At 22.9% G+C, this 23,805-nt stretch overlaps 1 protein-coding gene across 1 annotated transcript; it reads right to left on the bottom strand.

Moving 5' to 3' along the window:
• Positions 1-407: 407 nt before the first annotated feature.
• Positions 408-23,700, bottom strand: LOC117178208 (protein CNPPD1). Its single transcript, XM_033369510.1, has 5 exons — positions 23,453-23,700; positions 23,282-23,378; positions 15,432-15,637; positions 11,539-11,667; positions 408-1,269 (listed from the first exon to the last, which is right to left on the bottom strand). The coding sequence occupies exons 1-5, from the start codon at positions 23,495-23,497 to the stop codon at positions 514-516; spliced, it is 1,233 nt and encodes a 410-aa protein (XP_033225401.1). The 5' UTR covers positions 23,498-23,700; the 3' UTR covers positions 408-513.
• Between the last annotated feature and the right edge of the window lie 105 nt (positions 23,701-23,805).

Below are 23,805 nucleotides of genomic sequence, written 5' to 3'. Positions count from 1 at the left end.
GGCTGAAAATGCATTTTTCTTTTAAGTTTAATCTTCTGGCTTGGAAACTCAACTCTTTTGTTGAAAATTCTTACTTTTTGGTTGAATTTAACAGTTTGTTCATTGAAAATTAATCTTTTTTGGTTAAAAATTCAACTAGTTTAAAAAAATGCATCTTCGTAGCTTTAAAAATCAACTATTTTGTTTAAAATTTAACTATTTTGTTAAAAAGTCATCTTTTTGGTAAAAAAATTTGTTTTATAAAAAATTTAATTATTTTGTCGAAAGTTAAACTATTTTGTTAAAAAGTTATTTTTTTGTCGATTTAAATTCCACTTTTTTGAACAGGAAATGTGCCTGAAAATAAATTCACATAAAATATTTTTAAAAAAACATAAATAAATAAAATATGAATAATAAAACGTAAATTTGCTATGTTGCCAATTGTTTTATTTGAAAAATTATTTTTGTCCAAAAATATATGGATTACGGGGAGATAATTTATAGCTATTAGTAAGCCCACTGACACAAATTCTATCCGAAGGAGATAAATCTCACATAATATTTCCAATTTTGCAAAGGAAATTTGTAGCCAAAGTCCAGGATCTCCCTTCTATTGAATATTGTCGTAAATTCGTTTTTACTCTGAAAAAACAAGTCCGATTCGAGAGGTTCCGTATTGATAGAAAAGGAGTCTCGAGGATCTTCCAAATTTTGTAGATTGCCTGCCGCCGCCGATTCCAATTGCAAATTGTCGAAATCCGGAAGAGAAGCAGTAGTCAGGGTCGAATCAGAGAAGCGTTCCCAACCGATGGGAGGACACTTGATCAGATGGTGGTCCGGTTTTTTGTTGAAAAAATCGTTGCACTCGAGACGAGAATTGTTGGAAGAAATGACGATGGTTGCCGGGAGCGGCCGCAGCGACGCGACGGTGTTATTTGGCGGCGACAAGAGAATTTCCGAGTCGGCCGCGTTGGCAGAGGTCTCGCAGAGGAGGAAAAGGCGAGAAGATTTGTTACTTCTGGGGAGAAAGACAGTTCCGGGGAGGTGACTGGCGATGAGAATCGATCCGAGAATGGTGGCAACGCCGGCCACGTAGGCGGCGAGACAGACCGAGGAGACGCTCAGGAAGGCTTGAATCGCGGGCATCAACTTGAGAGCGTCCATCAGACAATTCAGTTCCGTGTAGGAGAACCAACCTCGTCTACTTCCCTCTTTGTAGGACAAGTCCTTCTCCAACTTGCGCAACCGTTCCCAGAAATCGTTGTTGTGTACAAAAATTGTCCAGTCCTGTGAGGAAGAAAAAATAAATATATGTCTAGATTCATCATTTTTTGCTTGGATATTCATCTGTTTGCTTGAGAATTCAACTGTTTTGTTGAAAATTTGCATTTTCTGGAATATTTCCAATAACTTTCCAGTAACTTTTTTTTTCGAAAACTCCGATTTTTTGTTGAAAATTCGTATTTTTTGGTTAAAAATTGAACTTTTTGATGAAAAGTTGAATTACTTTCTTGAAATTTCATTTTCTGATATTGAAAATTCATCCGTTTTATTGAGAATTCAACTATTTTTTTTTAAATTCGCCTTTTTTGGATTATTTCCAATATTTTTGATTTAAAATCAAAATATGTTTTGGCTTTTCGTTAACAATTCATCCTTTTTTTGTGGAAAATTCAACTATTTGGTTGTAAATTAAGTTTTTTATTGAAAATATATATTTTCAGGTGTAAAAAAAGTGTTCAGAATAAAACTGCTTTCTTAAAAATTAATTTTTGTTCTTGTTACAAAGAAACTTTTTTTTCGAAAATTTCGATTTTTTGTTGAAAATTCGTATTTTTTGGTTAAAAATTGAACTTTTTGATGAAAAGTTGAACTACTTTCATGAAATTTAATTTTCTGATGTAGTAACATCATAATTTTTGTTGAAAATTCCCCTTTTTTGGATTATTTTCAATATTTTTGATTTCAAATTAAAATATGTTTTACTTATCGTTGACAATTCATCATTTTTTGTTTGAAATTCAACTATTTGATTGTAAATTAACTTTTTTCTTGAAAATATATATTTTCAGGTGTAAAAAAAGTGTTCAAAATGACACTGCTTTCTTAAAAATGAATTTTTGTTACAAAACAACTTTTTTCCGAAAATTTTCTTGAAAATCTTTTTTGGTTGAAAATTGAACTTTTTGATGAGAAGTTGAACTAATTTCTTGAAATTTCATTTTCTGATGTTGAAAATTCATCTGTTTTCTTGAGAATTCAACTGTTTTGTTGAAAACTCGCATTTTTTGGATTATTTCCAATATTTTGTTCAAACTAAAACGTATTTCTTGAAAATTAATTTTTTTTGTTGTTATAAAGTAACGTTTTTTCGAAAATTCTGATTTTTTGTTGAAAATTCGTATTTTTTTGTTCAAAATTGAAGTTTTTGATGAAAAGTTGAACTACTTTCATGAAATTTAATTTTCTGATGTTGAAAATTCATAATTTTAGTTGACAATTCATCTGTTTTCTTGAGAATTCAACTATTTTGTTGGAAATTCCCCTTTTCTGGATTATTTCCAATATTTTTGATTTAAAATCAAAATATGTTTGGCTTTTCGTTGACAATTCATCATTTTATTGTTGGAAATTCAACTATTTGGTTGTAAATTAACTTTTTCTTGAAAATATATATTTTCAGGTGTAAAAAGTGTTCAAAATGAAACTGCTTTCTTAACAATTAATTTTTGTTGTTACAAAACAACTTTTTCCGAAAATTTTGTTTGAAAATCTTTTTTGGTTAAAAATTGAACTTTTCGTTGAAAATTTGAATTACTTTCTTGAAATTTCATTTTCTGATGTTGAAAATTTATCTGTTTCTTGAGAATTCAACTATTTTGTTGAAAATTCCCCTTTTTTTGGATTATTTTAAATATTTTTTATTTGAAATCAAACTATGTTTGGCTTTTCATTGACAATTTATAATTTTTTGTTGGAAATTTAACTATTTAATTCTAAATTAACTTTTTTCTTGAAAATATATATTTTCAGGTGTAAAAAAGTGTTCAAAATGAAACTGCTTTCTTAAAAATTAATTTGTTGTTACAAACAAACTTTTTTTTCGAAAACTCCGATTTTTTTGCTGAAAATTCGTATTTTTTGGTTAAAAATTGAACTTTTTGATGAAAATTTGAACTCCTTTCTTTAAATTTCATTTTCTGATGTTGAAAATTTATAATTTTAGTTGGAAATTCACCTGTCTTTTTGAGAATTCAACTGTTTTGTTGAAAATTCGCATTTTTTGGATTATTTCCAATATTTTGTTCAAAATAAAACGGATATCTTAAAAATGAATCTTTGTTGTTACGAAACAACTTTTTTTTCGAAAACTCCGATTTTTTGTTGAAAATTCGTATTTTTTGGTTAAAAATTCAACTTTTTGCAGAAACGTTGAACAACTTTCATGAAATTTTATTTTCTGATGTTGAAAATTCATCTATTTTCTTGAGAATTCAACTATTTTTTTTAAATTCGCCTTTTTTGGATTATTTCCAATATTTTTTATTTAAAATCAAAATATGTTTGGCTTTTCGTTCACAATTCATCATTTTTTTTGTTGGAAATTCAATTATTTGGTTGTAAATTAACTTTTTTCTTGAAAATATATATTTTCAGGTGTAAAAAAGTGTTCAAAATGGAAGTGTTTTCTTAAAAATTAATTTTTTCTGTTGTTACAAAAACAACTGTTTTTCGAAAATTCCGATGTTTTTTTTGAAAAATCGTATTTTTTGGTTGAAAATTGAACTATTTTGTTAAAAATACGTATTTTTTTTGTTCAATTCCACTAATTTTTGGTTTAAAATCAAAATCAGTTTTGGATGAAATATCAAATATTACATTTTTCGTGGAGAATTTCACTTCTTTGTTTGAAAATTCAACTGCTCGGTTGTAAATTAACTTTTTGGTTGAAACTTTATTTTGTTTCAAGTTGAAAATTCAACTATTTTGTTAAAAAGTAACCTTTTGCAAAAACTCAGATTTTTTTGTTAAAAATTCATAATTTTTTGTCGGAAATTCAACTATTTGGTTGTAAGCTAACTTTTTTGCTGAAAATATATATTTTCGAGCGTAAAAAAGTATTCAAAAATGAAACTGCTTTCTTTAAAATTCATTTTTGCTGTTACAAAGCAAATATTTTTTCGAAAACTCCGATTTTTTGTTGAAAATTCGTATTTTTTGCTTAAAAATTGAATTTTTTGATAGAAAGATAAACTACTCTCTTGAAATTTCAATTTTCTGATGTTGAAAATTCATCTGTTTGCTTGAATATTCAACTTTTTTTTAATTCGCCTTTTTTGGAATATTTCCAATATTCTTTATTTAAAATCGAAATCTGTTTGGCTTTTCGTTGACAAATTATAATTTTTTGTTGGAAATTCAACTATTTAGTTATAAACTAACTTTTTTTCTGCAAATATATATTTTCAGGTGTAAGAAAGTGTTTAAAATCATCTGCTTTTTTTTAAATTAATTTTTATTGTTACAAAGTAACTTTTTTTTCTCGAAAATTCCGATTTTTTCCTGAAAATTAGTCTTTTTTGGTTGAAAATTCAACTGTTTCCTTGAAAGTTGATCCAATTTGTTAAAAAAATTTATTTTTTTGGAGATACATAACTTTACTTGGAAATTCGTATTTTTTGGTGGCAAATTGAACTATTTTGTTAAAAAATTGCCATTTTTGGTTGAAATATCAATTATTATATTTTTCTTTGAGAATTGATCTTTTTTTTTTGTTGGAAGTTACAATTTTTGAGTGTAAATGAACTTTTTAGTTGAAAATTCAGTTTTTTCAGGTTGAAAAATCAACTATTTTGTTAAAAAGTAACCTTTTTTGAAAATTCGTCTTTTTTTGTCGAAAGCTCAACAGGTTGATTAAAAGTTGAACCATTTGGTTAAAATTTCATTTTTTTTGTTTGTTTGAGATTCATAATGTTAGTTGAAAATTCATTTGCTTGCTTGACAATTGAACTATTTAGTTGAAAACTCGTATTTTTTGGTTTAATTCAACTGTATTTTATTTCAAATTAAAAACTTTTTTAACTGACTGAACTTTTTTTCATTGACAATTTCTCATTTTTTGTTGGAAATTCAACTATTTCGTTATAAATTAACTTTTTTGTTGAAAATATATTTTTTCAGGTGTAAAAAATGGTTTAAAATGAAACTGTTTTTTTTTAGATGAATTTTTTTTATCACAAATCAACTTTTTTTTCGAAATTTTTGTTTGAAAATCTTTTTTGGTGGAAAATTGATCTTTTTGATTGAAATTTGAACTACTTTCTTGAAATTTCATTTTCTGATGTTGGAGATTTATCTGTTTGCTTGAGAATTTAACTATTTTGTTAAAAATTTCGCCTTTTTTGGTTCAATTTCAACTGTTTTTTATTTAAGATGAAAATCAGTTTTGGCTGAAATATCAACTATTACATTTTTAGTTGAGAATTTAACTTCTTTGGTTGCAAATTCAACTGCTTGGTTGTAAATTAACTTTTTGGTTGAAAATTATTGTTTTTTTTCAAGTTGAAAATTGGCTATTTTGTTAAAAAGTAGCCTTTTTTCTAAAAAACTCAGATTTTTAGTTGAATATTTGTCTTTTTTGGTTCAATTAAACTGTTTTGTATTTCAAATTAAAATCTTTTTTAACTGAATTATCAACCATTACATTTTTCGTTGAAAATTCATATTTTCAGATTTGAAATTCAACTGCTTGGTTGTAAATTAAATTTCTGGGTGAAAATTCATTTTTTTTTTTTAAATTGAAAATTCACCTATTTTGTTAAAAAGTAACCTTTTTTGGAAAACTCAGATTTTTTCTTGAAAATTCGTCTTTTTTCTTGAAAATTCAACTGTTTAATAGAAATTTGAACTACTTTGTTAAAATTTATTTTATTTTTTGTTGGAGATTCATCTTCTTTGGTTAAAAATTCAACTTCTTTGTTGTAAATTAACTTTTTAATTGATAATTCTTTTTTTCGGTTGAAAATTTAACTATTTTGTCCATGGTAACGTTTTTTCAAACAATCCGATTTTTCCTTGAAAATTCGTTCTTTTTTGTTTGAAAATTCAACTGTTTGATTGAAAGTTGCACTACTTTGTTAAAATTTATTTTATTTGTTGAAGATTCATAACTTTACTTGAAAATTGTTATTTTTTGGTTGAAAATTGGACTTTTTTTTTAATTCGCCTATTTTGGTTGAAATATAAATCATTATTACATTTTTCGTTGAGAATTGACCTTTTCTTGTTGAAAGTTCAACTTTTTGGGTGTAAATTAAGTTTTTCGTTGAAAATTCAACTGGTTGGTTGCAAATTAACTATTTGTTAACAAATTCGTATTTTTTGGTTTACTTCAACTGTTGTTTATCTCAAATTAAAATCTTTTTTAACTTTCTGATGAACTATTATATTTTTTGTTAAAAATTAATCATTTTTTGTTAAAAATTTAACTATTTGGTCGTAAATTAACTTTTTTGCTGAAAATACATATTTTCAGGTTGAATTTTGTTTTGAACTTTTTGTTAAGAAGTAGCATTTTCTTCAAAAATTAAAATAGTCTGTTAAAAATTTGTTATATTTGGTTGAAAATTTAACTGCTTTCTTACAAATTAATTTTTGTTATTGTTAAAGTCTGACCTTTTTTTTTTTTTTGACAACTCAGATTTTTTGTTGAACAATTTTATTAAAATTTAATTTTTTGTTGTTAGAGATTCATAATTTTGGTTTAAAATTCCTATTTTTTGTTTGAAAATTCAACTTCTTAATTGAAAATTGAATTACTTTGTCAATTTTTTTTAAGATTCATGATTTTAGTTGAAACTTTATCTTTTTGGTTCAGAATTGTAAACTGTTTGATTGAAAGTTGAACCACTTTGTTAAAATTTAATTTTTTGTTGTTAGAAATTCATAATTTCAGTTGAAAATTCGCCTTTTTTAATTGAAAATTCAACTGTTTGATTGAAAGTTGGACTAATTTGTTAAAATTTAATTTTTTTTTATGTTGAAGATTCATAATTTTTGTTGAAAATTCATCTGGTCAATTACTACATTTTTTTCGTTGAGAAGCCATAATTTTTTTTGGAAATTCAACTATTTAGCTTTAAATGAACTTTTTTGCTGAAAATACATATTTTCAGGTTCAAAATCAAACTATTTTGTTTAGAAGTGACATTTTTTTCGAAAATTCAAATAGTCCATTTAAAATTTTTATATTTGATTGAAAATTCAGCTGCTGATTGAAAATTTACATCCTTTCCTACAAATTAATTTTTGTTGTTAAAAAGTAACTTTTTTTTCAAAAACTCAGATTTTTTTAATTCGTCTTTTCAGTTGAAAATTTAACAAGCTTCATTGAAAGTGAAAACCACTTAGTTAAAATTTAATTTTTTTGTTGGAGATTCATAATCTTAGTTCAAAATTCTTCTTTTTGGTTGAAAATTAAACTATTTTGTTAAAAATTCGCCTTTTTGGTTAAAATATTATCTATTACATTTTTCGTTGTGAATTTAACTTCTTTGCTTGAAAATTCAAATATTTAGTTAAAAAGCAATCTTTTTTTAAACAAAATCCAATTTTTTGTTAAAAAATCGTTTTTTTATGCTTAAAAATTCACCTGTTTGATTGCAAGTTTAATAACTTTGTTAAAATTAAATTTTTTTGATTGGAGATTCATAATTTTAGTTGAAAATTAAATTATTTAGTTAAAAATTCGTATTTTTTGGTTTAATTCAACTGTTTTTTATTTCAAATACAACTATTTTATTGAAGTTACTTCTTTTCAAAAAATAAGATTTTTTGTTGAAAATTAAATTGTTTTGTAAAGAGTTAGTCTTTTTTGTTTAATTCCGATTGAAAATTTAACTATTTTGTTAAAAAGTCATCTTTTTTCGAAAACTCAGATTTTTTGTTGAAAATTCGTCTATTTTGTTCGAATCCAACTTTTTTTATTTCAAATTAAAAGCTGTTTTGTTTAAAACATCAAATATTACATTTTTCGTTGAGAATTGATCATTTTTTGTTGGAAATTAAACTATTTGTTGGTAAATTAACCTTTTGTTATAAATATACATATTTTCAGGTTGAAAATTCAACTATTTTGCTAAAAAGTTACCTTTTTAAAAAAAAATCCGATTTTTTGTTGAAAATTCATCTTTTTGGTTGAAAATTTACCTTTTTGTTAAAAAATCGTATTTTTTGGTTCAATTCCACTATTTTCGATTTCAAATCAAAATCTATTTTTGCTGAAATATCAACTATTAAATTTTTTTGTTGAGAATTCATCATTTCCTGTTGGAAATTCCAGTGTTTGGTTGTAAATGAACTTTTTTGCTAAAAATATACAGTTCTTGGTTGGAAAACCAAACTATTTTGTTAAAAATTTGCATTTTTTGGTTGGCTTTGTTATTATATTTATTGGTAAAAAATTAATCCTGTTGTTTTAAAGTGAGCTTTTTTGTAAATAATTCATGTTATTTGGTTAAAAATTTGTATAAAATTCTTATTTTTGGCTGAAAAATTAAATTTGGTTTAATTTTTCAAAATTAAAATTTAGTTACATTTTTTTTCTCGACTAAAAAATTTGTGCGGCCTGAAAATTCATCTTTTTGGTTTGAAAATTCATATCTTTTGGTAGAAGCTTAATATTTTTGGTTGAAAAATAAACTGTTTTAGTTGACGGTTCATCTATTTCGTTGAAAATTTCTAATTTTTCGTTGAATTTGACAGTTCTTTATTTAAAATAAAACTCTTTTTGGTTGAAATATCATATATTACATTTTTCCTTGAGAATTCATCTTTTTTTATTTCAAGTTGAACTGCTTTGCCATAAATGTATTTTTTTTACTTGAAGATTTATCATTTTAGTTAAAAATAAATATCTTTGACTGAAAATTAATCTGTATGAGTAAAAATTTCATTTGTTTCTTGAAAGTGAAATTATTTAGTTAAAAAATAATTTAGTTTAATTGAAGATTCAACTATTTTGTTGAGAGATAATTTATTTTGTTAGAAAATTCATAATTTTCACTGAAAATGCAACTTTTTGGCCCGAAAATTCATCTTTTTTGGTATAAAATTAAATCTCAACTGTTTTGTAGAAAATTCGTTTTTCTGGGTTGAAAATTAAAAAATTTAGTGTTTTTTTTCGTTCTTGACTGACAAGTTGTTTTTGGTTTAAACTTGAACTACTTTTTTAAAAATCTTTTTTGTTTTGCTTGAAAATTCATCTCTTTGGCTGAAAGTTAGTATTTTTTGGTATAAAATAAGTCTCAAATACTGTGTAGAAAATACTTCTTTCTGAACTGAAAACTGAAAAAATTGTTCTTGATTGAAAATTCATATTTTTTGTTGAAAGTTCGTTTTCTTCTGTACTTTAAAATTCATCTCTTTGGTTGAAAATTCAATTTTTTTATAAAAATAAATCTTCTTGGCTTAAAAAGCACTCTTTTGTTAAAAATTCGTATTTAAAAGTTCAAAATTCAACTTTTTTTGTAGAAAATTTGACTTTGGCTTCAAAATGCAATTATTTGGTGAAAGAATAATCTACTTTCGTTAAGAATTAAATTTTTTTATTGAAAATTCGTCCTTTTTGGTTAAATTAGACAGTTTTTTAATAAAAAATAAAAATATTATTTGGTTGAAATATGAACTATTACATTTTTAGTTTAGAATTTTTTTTAATTCAACTACTTGGATAAAAGTTGAACTACGTTGTCAAAAATTCAGTTTTCTCTGTTGAGTATTTATTCTTTTATTTGAAAATTTATTTTTTTTTAATACAAAATTTGTCCTTTAGGATTGAAAATTCATATTTTTCGATAAAAAAACTTTACTATTATATTTTTAGTTCCGAATTCGTTTCGTTTGGTTACAAATTCTGTTACAAAACTGTTTTGTTGGATTTAAGATTTATCGTTTTTGTTTAAAAAAAGTAATTTTTTTTGTTGAAAATCCAGCTTTTCTGTTTGAAAAGTTTACTATTGTATTTATTTTTGGTTCAGAATTCATCTCTTTTGTAAAAAATATTATTATTTTTCGAAAATTAAACTTTTTAAACAGAAAATTTGTCCTCTGGATTAAAAATTAATCTTTTTTTTTAGAAAATTCATCTTTCTGGGTTAAAAATAAGCTTTTCACTTTTGATAATTCAACTTTTATTTCGCGAAATTTAACTGTATTAAAAAAAATCGTCTTTTTGACTTGGAAATTCAACTTTTCGATTAAAAGCACAACGTTTTTTTTTAATTGAACTATTTTGTTAAAGTCATATTTTTTGGTAAAAAATTTAACTTTTTTTTCAAAATTCGTCCTTTCGGATTGAAAACTCCTTTTTGGTAAAAATTCTAGTATTATATTTTTCTGATGAATAGAATCAAATTAAATAAATTAATTAAAATTAAAAACTTAGATATTCTACTATTTGGTTAAAAATTCATCATCGTAGCTTCAGAAATCGACTATTTTAGTCGAAAATAACACTATTTTGTTTAAAATTCGGCTTCTTGAATAAAAAATTCATTTGGTTTCAAAATTTTTAGTTTTGAATGAATTTACTTTCATTAAAAAATATACTACTTGATGAAAATTTGATTATTTTTTGAAAAATTCAACTATTTTGTGAAAAAGTGATCTATTTTGGTAGAAAATTTAAGTTTTTTAAATAGAAAATTTGTATTTTGCTTAAACTTCAACGTACTTAAAAACTTGTCTTTTTTACTTCAAAATTCAAAATTTTTTTAAAACTTTAACTATATTTTAAAAAGTCTTTTTGTCAAAAATTCGTCTGTTCGAATTAAATATTCTTCTTTCTTGATAAAAAATTGTTTTACTTGGTAAAAAACTGATTTTTTTAAAAATAGAAAATTTGTCATTTCGTGTTTTGGGCTTAGAAATTCAACTATTGGTTGAAAATTTAATTATTTTATTAAAAATGCAACTATTTTGTTGAGAAGTCGGTAGAACTTATATTTCTTGTTTAAAGTTCGACTTTTATGGTTGAAAGTCTACCATTATAATTTTAGTTCAAAATTTATATTTTCGGGTAACAAAATTTACTATTTGGTTTAAAAAAATTATAAACGAAAAAACGGAAACTAAAAATACAAATCAATTTTTTTTTAATTCCTCTTTTTTGGTAGAAAATTAATCTCCTCAGCTAAAAATGTAACGTAATCCAAAATTGTAGAAAATTGAGGATAATTTTAGTTCAAAAATTCTAATTTGCAGTGGGAAAAAAAGAATCAATACAACCTAATATTTTTCGTCTTAAAAATTTTGTGATTATTTCATATTAGTTTTTTTTTTAATTCCAGCGAACAGCACTAAAGTAAGAAATATATCATATATTTTGAAGAACTTTTGTGAATTAAAACTGAAAAAAAATTACGAATTTTTCCTGAATCGGCAGAAAATGATAATAATTCTTGAAAAATTAATCGCGAATGGAAAATATTCTTAAATATGGGGAATTTCTGCAAATTAAATGTAGTAATTTCAAGAATTACAATTTTTTATACATACAATTGCATTAAGGAATTCCATTTCCAAACGATTCATTTGGGGTAGAGTCAAATCGCCAGATTTTGCCCATTCTGCATTAAAGACTTCATCTTCTTCGCCATCGTCTTGTAAAAATTTACTCGCTACCATCTGCAAATTGTAAAAAAAATTAATAAAAACTATATATTTTAATAAAAATTAAAGAAGATTTTATCTTAAACTGAAACTATATTTTTGTATTTTAAAATTATTTTCTAGAAATGTTAAAAATTAAATAAAGACTAAGTATTTTAATAACAGGGTGGCCGTTTTAATCCAAGAAAAAAATTCCTGGGTTTTTCTCGGTTCCGAAACATTTTTCACGACGAATAAAATTTACATGTAAAAAAATTGACGGTACTAACACTTTTCAATTTAACAATTTTTAATAAAATGCAGATAAACTACAAAATTTAGAATTTTTAACATTTAGAAATTAATGAGTTCAAAGATTCAGACAAAAATTAAAAAAATTTAATTCACGTTATCATTTTAAATGCTCTGAATTAAAGAATCAATTAATTTTACATTTTTTATATTATATTATTTTAAACAATTTTAAGCTAGAAACGTCAAAAATTACCAATTTTTTTTTTTTTTTTAAAGAATACTTCTTAAATTATAAGTTAAATTATTTTCATTTAAAATAGAAACATCCTTGAAAAGCTTCAAAATTTTATCTCAAAATCTTGAGAAATGACTTCTAAATCTCTTTTGAAATTAACAGAATTTTTCCTACAATTTTGAGAAAATCCTGCAGATTTAAAAAAAAATTCTTCAAATCTTTTTGAATATTCTCTTTAAAAAAATGTCTAAAATGAAAAACTATTTTCAATTTTTCTAAGAACCGTAAGAAAATGTTTTTATTCTTTTAAAGCCTTTGACAATTCTTAAAAAGCTTCTAAAAAAATTTTAATCGGCAAAAATCTACATTTTGTTTTATATTAAATCATTTCAAGTTGAAAATTAATTTTTAAACTTTTCAAAATTTCTAAATTCCTCTTAAAATTATCCAAATTTTATCTACAAAAAATAAGTGTTCAATTATTATATATACGTCAAAATTTAACAAAATGACTGAAAAATAAAACATTTTTTAAATAGAACAATTAAAATTGTAATGTTAAAAGTTTAAAAGCTCTCCGAAATTCTAGATTTTCAAAAAAATTCAGTTTCAAATTTTTTACTTTTAAATATTTGGTGAAATATTGCTAAATTTTTGTTGAAAATTCTCCTCTTTGGTTGAAAATATAAAGATTTTCTTTGAAAATTCGTGTTTATCTTTATTGAAAATAAATTATTTTAACTGAAAATTTAGCATTTTCATTTCTGATTAAAAATTCAACAATTTATATAGATTTTTTCTTACTGTCATGATTAGAAGATATTTTTTTTAGATGCAAAATTAACCTTTTTAATGAAAATTCCTCCTTTTTAGTCAAGAATTCAACTATTTAATTGAAAAATCATTTATTTTGTTGAAAATATTTCTTCGGAGTAAAAAAATAATCTCTCTTGAAAATGAATTAGTCTGTTAAAAATTTAACTGAATCAATTAATAAAATAATAAAAATGATAAATAAAATCATTCTTAATGAAAAACCCATATTTCCAATCAAGACGATTAATTTTCTATAAAAAACGAGGAATTTTCAACTAAAAAATACTATTTTGCTGCAAAAAAATGAAATAATTAAATTTTAAATTAGAAAATTATATTTTCAACAAAATGATGAATCTTCAGACAAAAAACAACGAATTTTTAAGAAATTATTCGTTTTATACGAAAATAAATTGTTTAACTGAAATATTTTGGGGTTAAAAATTCCACTCGTTTGTAAAAAATTTATTTTTCAGCTTGAAATTATAATATATTTGTTGAAAATTTGTTTATTTTGATTTAAAATAAGTTTTTTAACTGAAAATTCTTCTATTCCATTTTTGGTTAAAATTTTATCTTTTTTGGCTGAATTTTTGACGATTTTGTTGACGTTTTTTTTTTGTAAATTGATTCTCTCAACTGAACATTTAATTTTTTAATTTTTTACTGAAAATTGTTCTTTTTTTAAAATTTATATTAACTTTTGTGTTAAAAATTGATATTTTTTAGTTTAAAATCTGAATGTTCGTTTGATAATTTATGTATTTTGCTGGCAAACAACGAATTAAAAAAAAATTATTCGTTTTATTTGAAAATAAATTTTTTCAACTAAAAGTTTATTTATTCCATTTTTGATTGAAAATTTATCTTCAGTTGAAAATGAAACTGTTGTATTAAAAAACATCATATTTTCGGGGGGGGGGGGGGGGGGGGGGGGGGATTCCACTCGTTTGTAAACATTTTTTTCTTTCTGGCTTGAAATTATAACTGCTTTATTAAAAATTCGTTTATTTTTATTTAAAATAATTTTATGAATTAAAAACTGAACTATACCCTTTTTGGTTCAAATTTGATCTTTTTTGGTTTAATATTTTATGATTTTATTGACATTTTTATGTCGGAAATTGATTCTTTCAACTGAAAATTTAATTGTTCAATTTTTGATTGAAAATTCATCTTTTTAAATTGAAAATATATTTATTTTGTTGCAAATTAACTTTTATGTTAAAAATTCATCTTTTTTAGTGTAAAATCTGAATATTTGTTTGTAAATTAATGTGTTTTGCTGACAATTTTTTCGCAGTAGATATTTAATCTAGTTTGTTGAAAATTCATTTTTGAATAAAATTCTACCTTTTTTGATCGAAAATTAAACTATTTGGTTGAAAAGGAACTTTTTTGTTGATAATTAAACTATTTCGTCCAAAATTTAACGATTTTTGAGAAAATTTCTTTTTTTAAAGAAAATTAATGTATTCTTTAGATAAAAAAACTGTTTTCACATTAACTTTTTTTTTAATTAAACTGTTTTCCGTACAATTTTATTTTTGGCGGTAAAATTCAACAATTTGGTTACATTTTTTCCTTTCTCAGCCCCCCAAAAAATCTTTATTATTTGAAACATTAACTTTTTGGTTGAAAATTTATATTTTTTAGTCAAAAATTGATTTTTTTAGACGATTCGTTTTTTTGTCATTAAAATTGAAGAAATTTGGTTAATATTTTTTGGTTGAAAAACATCTCTTTCGTTGAAAATTTATCTTTTTGTTAAAAATTCAACTCTTTTGTTGAAAATTTATATTTTTTAGTCAAAAATTGATTTTTTTAGACAATTCGTTTTTTTGTCATTAAAATTGAAGAAATTTGGTTAATATTTTTTGGTTATAAACCTTTTTTGGTTGAAAAACATCTCTTTCGTTGAACATTTATCTTTTTGTTAAAAATTAAACTATTTGATTGAAAATTTCTTTTGTTTAAAAGTTGACATTTTCATATAAAATTAATCTTCTTGGTTGAAAATTCACCTTTTGAGCTAAAAACTTATCTACAATGTTGCAATTTTTGTTTTAAACCTAATTTTTTAAACTGAAAATTGAATGATTTCATTTTTGGTTAAATATTATTCTGTTTTATTTGCAAATTTAACAGTTTGGACCAAATTTCAACTTTTTAGTTGAGAATTCATCTTTATGTTTGAAAATTCAACTATTTGGTTAAAATTTCATTTAATTGATTAAAAAAAAAAAACTTTACTTCAAATCTTATGCAATTAAAGCCTTTAAAATCCAATTTAACAAAGTACCACCATTAGTTTTATTTAGAATAATTTATTTCTCTATTTTTATGAAAAAAATCGCCCTATTTTCCCTCTTTTTAGAGAAATTTCAGACTGCAAAGCCTGTTATCGATTCACTGAAAAAAACGATATCTTCAGCATTTTTAAGTGGCTCGTCGACCCACAAAAGATGTTTAGTCCGCAAAATTTTATACTCACAAGTGTTACAAGGAAGAGTTCGGAAGGTGCCACTCGTTGCAAATATTCAGGATTGCAATCCTTCAATCGTTCGAGATAAAGAAGTGCCAAAACAAAAGAACAGGGAGAAACGCAGGCATTTCGAGAAATTCGACTCGCTTCCTCGACATCCAATCTTTCAAGCGTTCGACCACACTTTACTTCCGTAAACAATTCCGCAGCAAACTCTATAAATAGAGATTGTTATTCTCTTACGTGACGAAATTGCACTTTTCACTTTTTTTTTCTTTTTACATTTGTACTAAATAAAATAAAGCGAGCCAGTATGTACAATTTATTACTATAATATAATTTAGGAAAGTGTTTCTATAGAAATTAAAATCCAGGAAATAAAAAAAACGATTTAAACGAATTCAAAAGAATTAGAATCTGGCATTTCTGTTGAATCCGGATTTATTGCAAGCTTTAAAAATGTTTTAATTGAACATTCGTGGATGTGAAATTATTAATTTTTTTTAGTGCCATTCTTTCTTAACTTTCTTTAAAAATTAACAGAACGAAAAAAGTCGCCAATATTTGACTAATGAAGATTAATTTTCTACAATGAAAAAGACAAGTTTTCAATAAAATAAATGAATTTTCGACAAAAAATGTAAGTTAACTTTTAAATTGAAATAATTAAATTTTTAACTAAAATGATTATTTTTCCACCAAATTTTTTATTAAAAATAATAATACATAAATATAAAATTACGCAAGTAATATAAGTAATAATAAAAAATATTAGATTAATAGTTTTAACTGAATAGGCTAGTTTTCAACTAAAAAGATAAATTTTCAACAAAAATACATAAATTTTTTATTAAAAATGTGATAGTTAAATTTTCAATTAAAAAATTTAATTTTTAACAAACAAAAAAATACATTTTCAACAAATTAGTTAGATTTTTAATTTAAAAAAGCTGAGATTCCAGCCAAAAAGATTAATTTTCTACAAAAAAAGACAAACTTTAAATAACATACATGAATTTTCAAGCAAAAATGGAAGTTAATTTTTGAGTTAAAAAAACAACGAATTTGTATCTGAATAGTTGAATTTATAAACAAAAATCAATTTTAAACGGATGAACTTTTAACCGAATAAATTATTTTTCAACTAAAAAGATGAATTTTCAACAAAAATGCATACATTTTCAATTAAAAATGAGATTATTGAATTTTCAGATGAAAAACTTAATTATCAACAAAAATCGAACTTTCAACAAAATAGTTAAATTTTTTGTAAAAAAGATTAATTTTCAACCAAAAGGATTAATTTTCTACACTAAAAAAAGACAAATTTTCAATAAAATACATGAATTTTTAAACAAGAATGGAACAGTCAAATTTTGAGTTAGAAAAATTATATTTTTAACCGAAATGATGAATTTTCAATAAAAAAACAACAAATTTTTAACGAAATAATTAAATTTGTAACAAAAAATAAATTTTTAACTAAAAAGATGAATTTTCAACAAAAATGCATACATTTTCAATTAAAAATGATATTATTAAATTTTCAGTTGAAAAACTTAATTATCAACAAAAAAACCGAACTTTCAACATAATAGTTAAATTTTTAATAAAAACGATTAATTTTCAGCCAAGGAGATTAATTTTCTACAATAAAAAAAGACAATTTTTCAATATAATTAATGAATTTTCAAACAAGAATGGAACAGTCAACTTTTGAGTTAGAAAAATTATATTTTCAACTAAAATGATGAATTTTCAATAAAAAAACAACAAATTTCTAACTAAATAGTTAAATTTATAAACAAAAATGAATTTTCAATTCAGAACATTAATTTTCTACCAAAAACGACGGAGTTTCAAGAAAATACAAGAATTTTCAACTAAAAAGATTATTTTTCCACCAAATTTTTTATTAAAAATAATAATACATAAATATAAAATTACGCAAATAATATAAGTAATAATAAACAATATTAGATCAATAGTTGTAACCGAATAGGCTAATTTTCAGGTAAAAAGATAAATTTTCAACAAAAATGCATACATTTTTTATTAAAAATGGGATAGTTAAATTTTCAATTGAAAAACTTAATTTTTAACAAACAAACAAAAATAGATTTTCAACAAAATAGTTAGATTTTTAATTTAAAAAAGCTGAGATTCCAGCCAAAAAGATTAATTTTCTAAAAAAAAGACAAACTTTCAATAAAATACATGAATTTTCAAGCAAAAGTGGAAGTTAACTTTTGAGTTAAAAAACAACAAATTTCTAACTAAATAGGCGAATTTATAAACAAAAATCAATTTTAAACGGATGAACTTTTAACCGAATAAATTTTTTTTCAACTGAAAAGATGAATTTTTAACAAAAATTCATACATTTTCAATTAAAAATGAGATTATTAAATTTTCAGTTGGAAGACTTAATTATCAACAAAAAAACGAACTTTCAACAAAATAGTTAAATTTTTAATAAAAAATATTAATTTTCTACAATAAAAAAGACAAATTTTCATAAAATACATGAATTTTCAAACAAGAATGGAACAGTCAACTTTTGAGTTAGAAAAATTATACTTTCAACTAAAATGATGAATTTTTAATAAAAAAAAAAACAACAAATTTTTAACGAAATAATTAAACTTGTAACAAAAAATGAATTCTCAATTAAGAAGATTAATTTTCTACCAAAAACGATGGAGTTTAAAGAAAATACACGAATTTTCATCTAAAAAGATTATTTTTTCACAAAACTTTTTATTAAAAATAATAATATATCAATATAAAATTACGTAAGTAATATAAGTAATAATAAACAATTTTGAATGGATGAACTTTTAACCGAATAGATTATTTTTCAACTAAAACGATGAATTTTCAACAAAAATGCATAAATTTTCAATTTAAAAAAATCGAATTGTCAACAAAAGCGTGAAATTTTTAACAAAAAAGATTAATTTTCAGTCAAGTAGATAAATTTACTACAATAAAAAAGACAAATTTGCAATAAAATACATGAATTTTCGAACAAGAATGGAACAGTCAAATTTTGAGCTAAAAAAATTATATTTTCAACTAAAATGATGAATGAATGAATAAAAAAACATTCAATAAAAAGAAAACAACTATTTTTTAACGAAATAATTACATTCGTAACACAAAACGAAATTTCAACTAAAATGATGAATCTTAAACAAGAAAAGAATTGTAGTCAAAAACTTACATTTTCAATCAAGAAGATTAATTTTCTACCAAAATTGACGGAGTTTCAACCAAACACATGAATTTGTATTATAAATAATAATAAATAAATATAAAATTACGTGATTCATATAAGTAATAATAAACAATATTAAATTTATGAAATTTTAACCGAATAGATTATTTTTTAACTAAAAAGATGCATTTTCAGTTCAAAAACTTAATTTTCAACCAAAAAAAAATTAAATTTTCACAAAAATAGTTAAACTTTAAATAAAAAGATGAAATTTCACCCAACAAGATCAATTTTCTATAAAAAAGACAAACTTTCAATAAAATGTATGAATTTCTAGCATAATTTGTACATAAATTTTGTACCAAAAATGGAAGTTAACTTTTAAGTTAAAAAAATTATATTTCTAATTAAAATGATTAATCTTTAAACGGATGAACTTTTAACCGAATAGATTATTTTTCAACTAAAAATATGAATTTCCAACATAAATGCATAAATTTATAATTTTAAAAAACGAGTTAGGTAAATTTTCAGCTGAAAAACTTAATTTTCAACCAAAAAAATCTAACTTCTAACAAAATATTTAAATTAAGAAAAAAGATGAATTCTCAGCCAAGATGATTAATTTTCTACCAAAAACGACGAATTTTCAACAAAATACATAAATTTTTAACTAAAAAAGATTATTTTTCCACGCAAAAATTCGTCCTTTTGGATTTGAAATTCAACAATTTGTTTAAATTTTCTTCTCTCTACTGAAAAATCTTTCTCTTATGAAAACTCAACTCTATTGTTGGAAATTTATTTGTTTTTGGTTAGAAATTTTACTGATTGGTTGATTATTCTTGTTTTTTGTTGAAGATTCATCTTTTTTGGTTGAAAATTTAATGATTTTTTTGAAAATTTGCTTTTTATTTTTATTGAAAATTAATGATTCTAACTGAAAATTTAAGAGTTTCATTTTTGGTAAAAAAATCCACTATTTGTTTGCAACTTAACTTTATTGTTGAAAATTAAACTGATTTCTAGAAAATTGATATATTTGGCTTTAAAATAAAAAAATTTGGGTAAATTTGTTTTCTTTCTTGTCCAAAATATCTTTCTTAGTTGAAAAATTAACTTTTCTGGTTGAAAATTGATACTTTTCAGTTAAAAATTCAACTATTTAGTTTAAAATTTAATTATTTTGGTAAAAATTTCTCTTCTGAGGTAAAAAATAATTGTTTCGTTAAAAATGTGTTTATTTTGTTGAAAATTTAACTCACAAAATAATAAATAAAATCATTATTAATCGAAAACCTATATTTTCAATCAGAATGATTAATTTTCTATCAAAGAAAACGAATTTTCAACAAATGAAATAGTTAAAAAAAGGTATAATTTCAACCAAGACCAATTATCTACTAAAACAGACGAATTTTTAACAAATTGAATGAATTTTCAACCAAAGAGTCGAATTTTCAAGTGAAAAAGTTAAATCTTGAAACCAAAAAAAAATTTTCATCAAAAAAAAAATAATCAAGAAGATTAATTTTCTACCAAAAAGACAAATTATCATCAAATTACAGAATTTTTAACTGAAAAAGATCAATTTTGAACAAAAATAATTGGATTTTCCAACAAATAGTTGAATTTTCTGTTATAAACATTAATTTTCAACCAAATTATGGAATTCGTAAGCGTAAATAAAAAATTTCCTACGAAAATAGTCCAATTTCTACCAAGAACAATTATTTTTTACTAATAAAAGATTAATTTTCCACCAAATAGGCAAATTTTTATCGAAAAAAGATACATTTTAAACCCAAAAATGTAATAATTAAATTTTCAGTTAACCTAATAACATGAATTTTTAACTAATTTATGTTATTTTTCAACCAAATAATCGAATTTTTTAACAAATGGTTGTATTTACGAAAAAATATAATTATTTAAATTTTCAGTCAAAAATTAAATTTTAACCAAAAGAAAAATTAATGTTTAAACAAAGAGATCAATCAACAAATAATTGTAATCGCTAAATTTTCATTTAAAAAATGAATTTTCAACCAGTTGAATTTACATATAAAAACAAGTTTTTAAATAAAAATGGAATTAGTTAAATTTCCAGTTAAAAACAATAATTTTAAAGCAAATTATGAATTTTAAGTCGAAAGACAAAATTTCTGCAAAAAAAACATAATTTTTAACTAACAAAGATGAGAGTTCAACAACAAAATTCTAACAAAAAGACGAATTTTCTACTAAATAGTTTAATTTTCAAAAAATACATGTAATAGTTAAATTTTCAGTAAAAAAATGAATGTCCAACCAAAAGAAAAATGAATTTTCAAAGCAAGGCATGCATTTTTAACGAATTTAGTTGAATTTTTAACAAAAAATTTATATAATTTTCAACCAAAAGAAAAAATGAATTTTCGAACAGAGATGAAACCTCAACCATAAACACGAATTTGTAAAAATTTAGTCGAATTTTCAACAAAAAAGTTATATTTTAAGCAAATAATCAAATGTTCTACCAAAAAGTTGAATTAATTGTAAACCAAATTCTGGAATTTTAAGACGAAAAAGAATTTTTAAAGAAAAGCAAAATAAATTTTCAAACCAAGGAATGAATTTTTAATGAATTTATTAGATTTTTTAACAGCAAATTTATTTTTCAACCAAATAATCAAATTTTCTACTAATTATTAGAATTTTAACAAAAAAGGTGAATTTTCAAACTTTAGATTACTTTTCATTACTTTCTACAAAAAAAAGTCGAATTTTCGACCGAATAGTTGAATTTTCAAATAATAATGTAATAGTGAAATTTTCAGTAAAAAAAATTAATTTTCAATCAAAAGAAAAACTAATTTTCAGACAAAAGCAAAATTAATTTTCAAATAAAAGCATGAAATATAAAAATGTTTTCAACTAAAAATGGAATTAGTTGAATTTTCAGTTAAAAACATTAATTTTCAACCAAATTATGGAATTTTAAGACGAAAAAGACGAAATTTCTGCAAAAAAACTGGAATTTTAAACTGAAAAATATAAGTTTTCAACAAAAAATGTCATATTTATCCTAAAATTTGAATTTTCAATGGATTGAGTTGATTTTTAAACAGAACATTTATTTTTCAACCAAATAATCAAAATTTCTACCAAACAGTAGAATTTTTAGCCAAAATAAAAATAAATTTTTAAACGAAATAAAAATAAAATTTCAAACAAAAGCAAAATTCATTTTTAACCAATTTAGTTGAATTTTAGAAAACAAATTTATTTTTCATCTAAATAATCAAATTTTCTACCAAATAGTAGAATTAAAAAAAAAAAATTTTCAAGCAAATAGATGAATCCTTAACCATAAATAAACAAGAATTTGTAATAAATTTCATTCAATTTCCAACCCAAAATAGATAACTTCTACCAAGAGAAAGTACTTTTTACAAAAAAGTCGAATTTTCGAACGAATAATTCAATTTTTAAACAATAATGTAATGGTAAAATTTTCAATCAAAAGAAAAATTAATTTTCAAGCAAAAGCAAAATGAATTTTCAAATAAAAGCATGAAATAAAAAATTTTTTTAAATAAAAATGGAATTAGTTGAATTTTCAGTTAAAAACATTAATTTTCAACCAAATTATGAAATTTTAAGACGAAAAAGACGAGATTACTGCAAAAAAAACTGGAATTTTAAGCTAAAAAATATAAGTTTTCAACAAAAAATGTCATATTTATCCTAAAATTTGAATTTTCATGAATTTTCAACGAATTTAGTTGATTTTTCAACAAAAATATATTTTTCAACCAAATAATCAAATTTTCTACCAAAAGGCAGAATTTTCAGCCAAAAGAAAAATGAATTTTCAAATAAAGGCTTGCATTTTTTTAATTTAGTTGAATTTTAAACAACAAATTTATTTTTCAACTAAATAATCAAACTTTCTACCAAACAGTAGAATTTTCAGCCTAAAGAAGAATAAATTTTCAAACAAATAGATGAATCCTCAACCATAAATAAACAATAAAAAAATTAATTTTCAAGCAAAAGCAAAATGAATTTTCAAATAAAGGCATTACTTTTTTTTTTAATTTAGTTTACTTTTAAACAAATTTATTTTTCAACAAAATAATTCAATTGTCTACCAATTAGTAGAATTAAAAAAAAAAAGAAATGAATTTTTAACAAATTTAATTGATTTTCCAATCCAAAATAGTTAAATTTCTACCAAGAGAAATTATTTTCTACAAAAAAGTCGAATTTTCTACCAAATAGTTCAATTTTCAATCAATAATGTAATATTAAAATATTCAGTTAAAAAATGAATTATCTACAAAAAAACAATCGAATTATAAAAAAAGTGAATTTTCAACCATAAAGATTAATTTTCTGTTTTGAAAAAACTGTTGAATTTTGAAAATAAGAAAAAAGTATCTTTATTCTAAGTAAAATTAGTTAAAATGATGAAATTTAGTTATCTTACCTAAATGTAGAAAATCTAATCTGAAATTATCTTAAAAGGGGAAAAGAGGCAAAAAATTCCTGAAAAATATCTAACGTAATATGTGAATGACCCCTAAATTATTCTCAATCTCTTTTCCCTTCCTGCGATAACATGGAATTCTAAAGAAAATAAGTAAAAACTTACCAGTTACTGGCAAACTGAGACAATCTGTAACGGGCCGTTTCGAGTAGTAAAGTGTTTTTGAAATTCGAGACAAGAATTCGTCATTATGGTTAAAACTCTGAAAAAACAGATGTGTTCTAAATAATTTTGTACCCAATCCTTAAAACGAGCACCGTGCAACAACTGATGTACCTTTAACTTCGTAGGCGACTTTTTACTCTTCGAAATATTCGGCATTTTCGTTGAGATGTTTGAACAAATCCAAAATTTCGGATAATTTCTTGCACAGGAATTTTCGTGAATTAACGCAGCTAACTCGGGTTTATTGGCACAAAAATAACCGAAAGACAAGCACCATTCCGTGACACGACTACTGCGAAGATGAGTCAATCGTGTAAATGTAAACTGTAAATTGTAAATATACTACATATTTTAGGTTATGTGATTCACGAGTTTGACCTTCGAGGGCGCTCGATTCAAAACAGGGGCGCAAAAATTCAAATATTTCTTTGGATATTCTAATTTATAAAGAAAGAGTTGCTGAT

The sequence above is a fragment of the Belonocnema kinseyi genome, chromosome 8 (assembly GCF_010883055.1).
Source record: "Belonocnema kinseyi isolate 2016_QV_RU_SX_M_011 chromosome 8, B_treatae_v1, whole genome shotgun sequence".
Taxonomy (NCBI): Eukaryota; Metazoa; Arthropoda; class Insecta; order Hymenoptera; family Cynipidae; genus Belonocnema; species Belonocnema kinseyi.
Note: the sequence above shows the minus strand (reverse complement) of the source record. Positions and strands in the feature narration are given on the sequence as shown.

What these genes read in the sequence shown, in the direction of transcription:
- LOC117178208 (XM_033369510.1), bottom strand. Translation starts at nt 23,497, where the DNA reads ATGCCGAATATTTCGAAGAGTAAAAAGTCGCCTACGAAGTTAAAG. An exon ending in AGTCGCCTACGAAGTTAAAG is followed by an intron (nt 23,379 to 23,452) that starts GTACATCAGTTG and finishes CTGTTTTTTCAG; the next exon opens with AGTTTTAACCATAATGACGA. An exon ending in TCTCAGTTTGCCAGTAACTG is followed by an intron (nt 15,638 to 23,281) that starts GTAAGTTTTTAC and finishes CTCTATTTATAG; the next exon opens with AGTTTGCTGCGGAATTGTTT.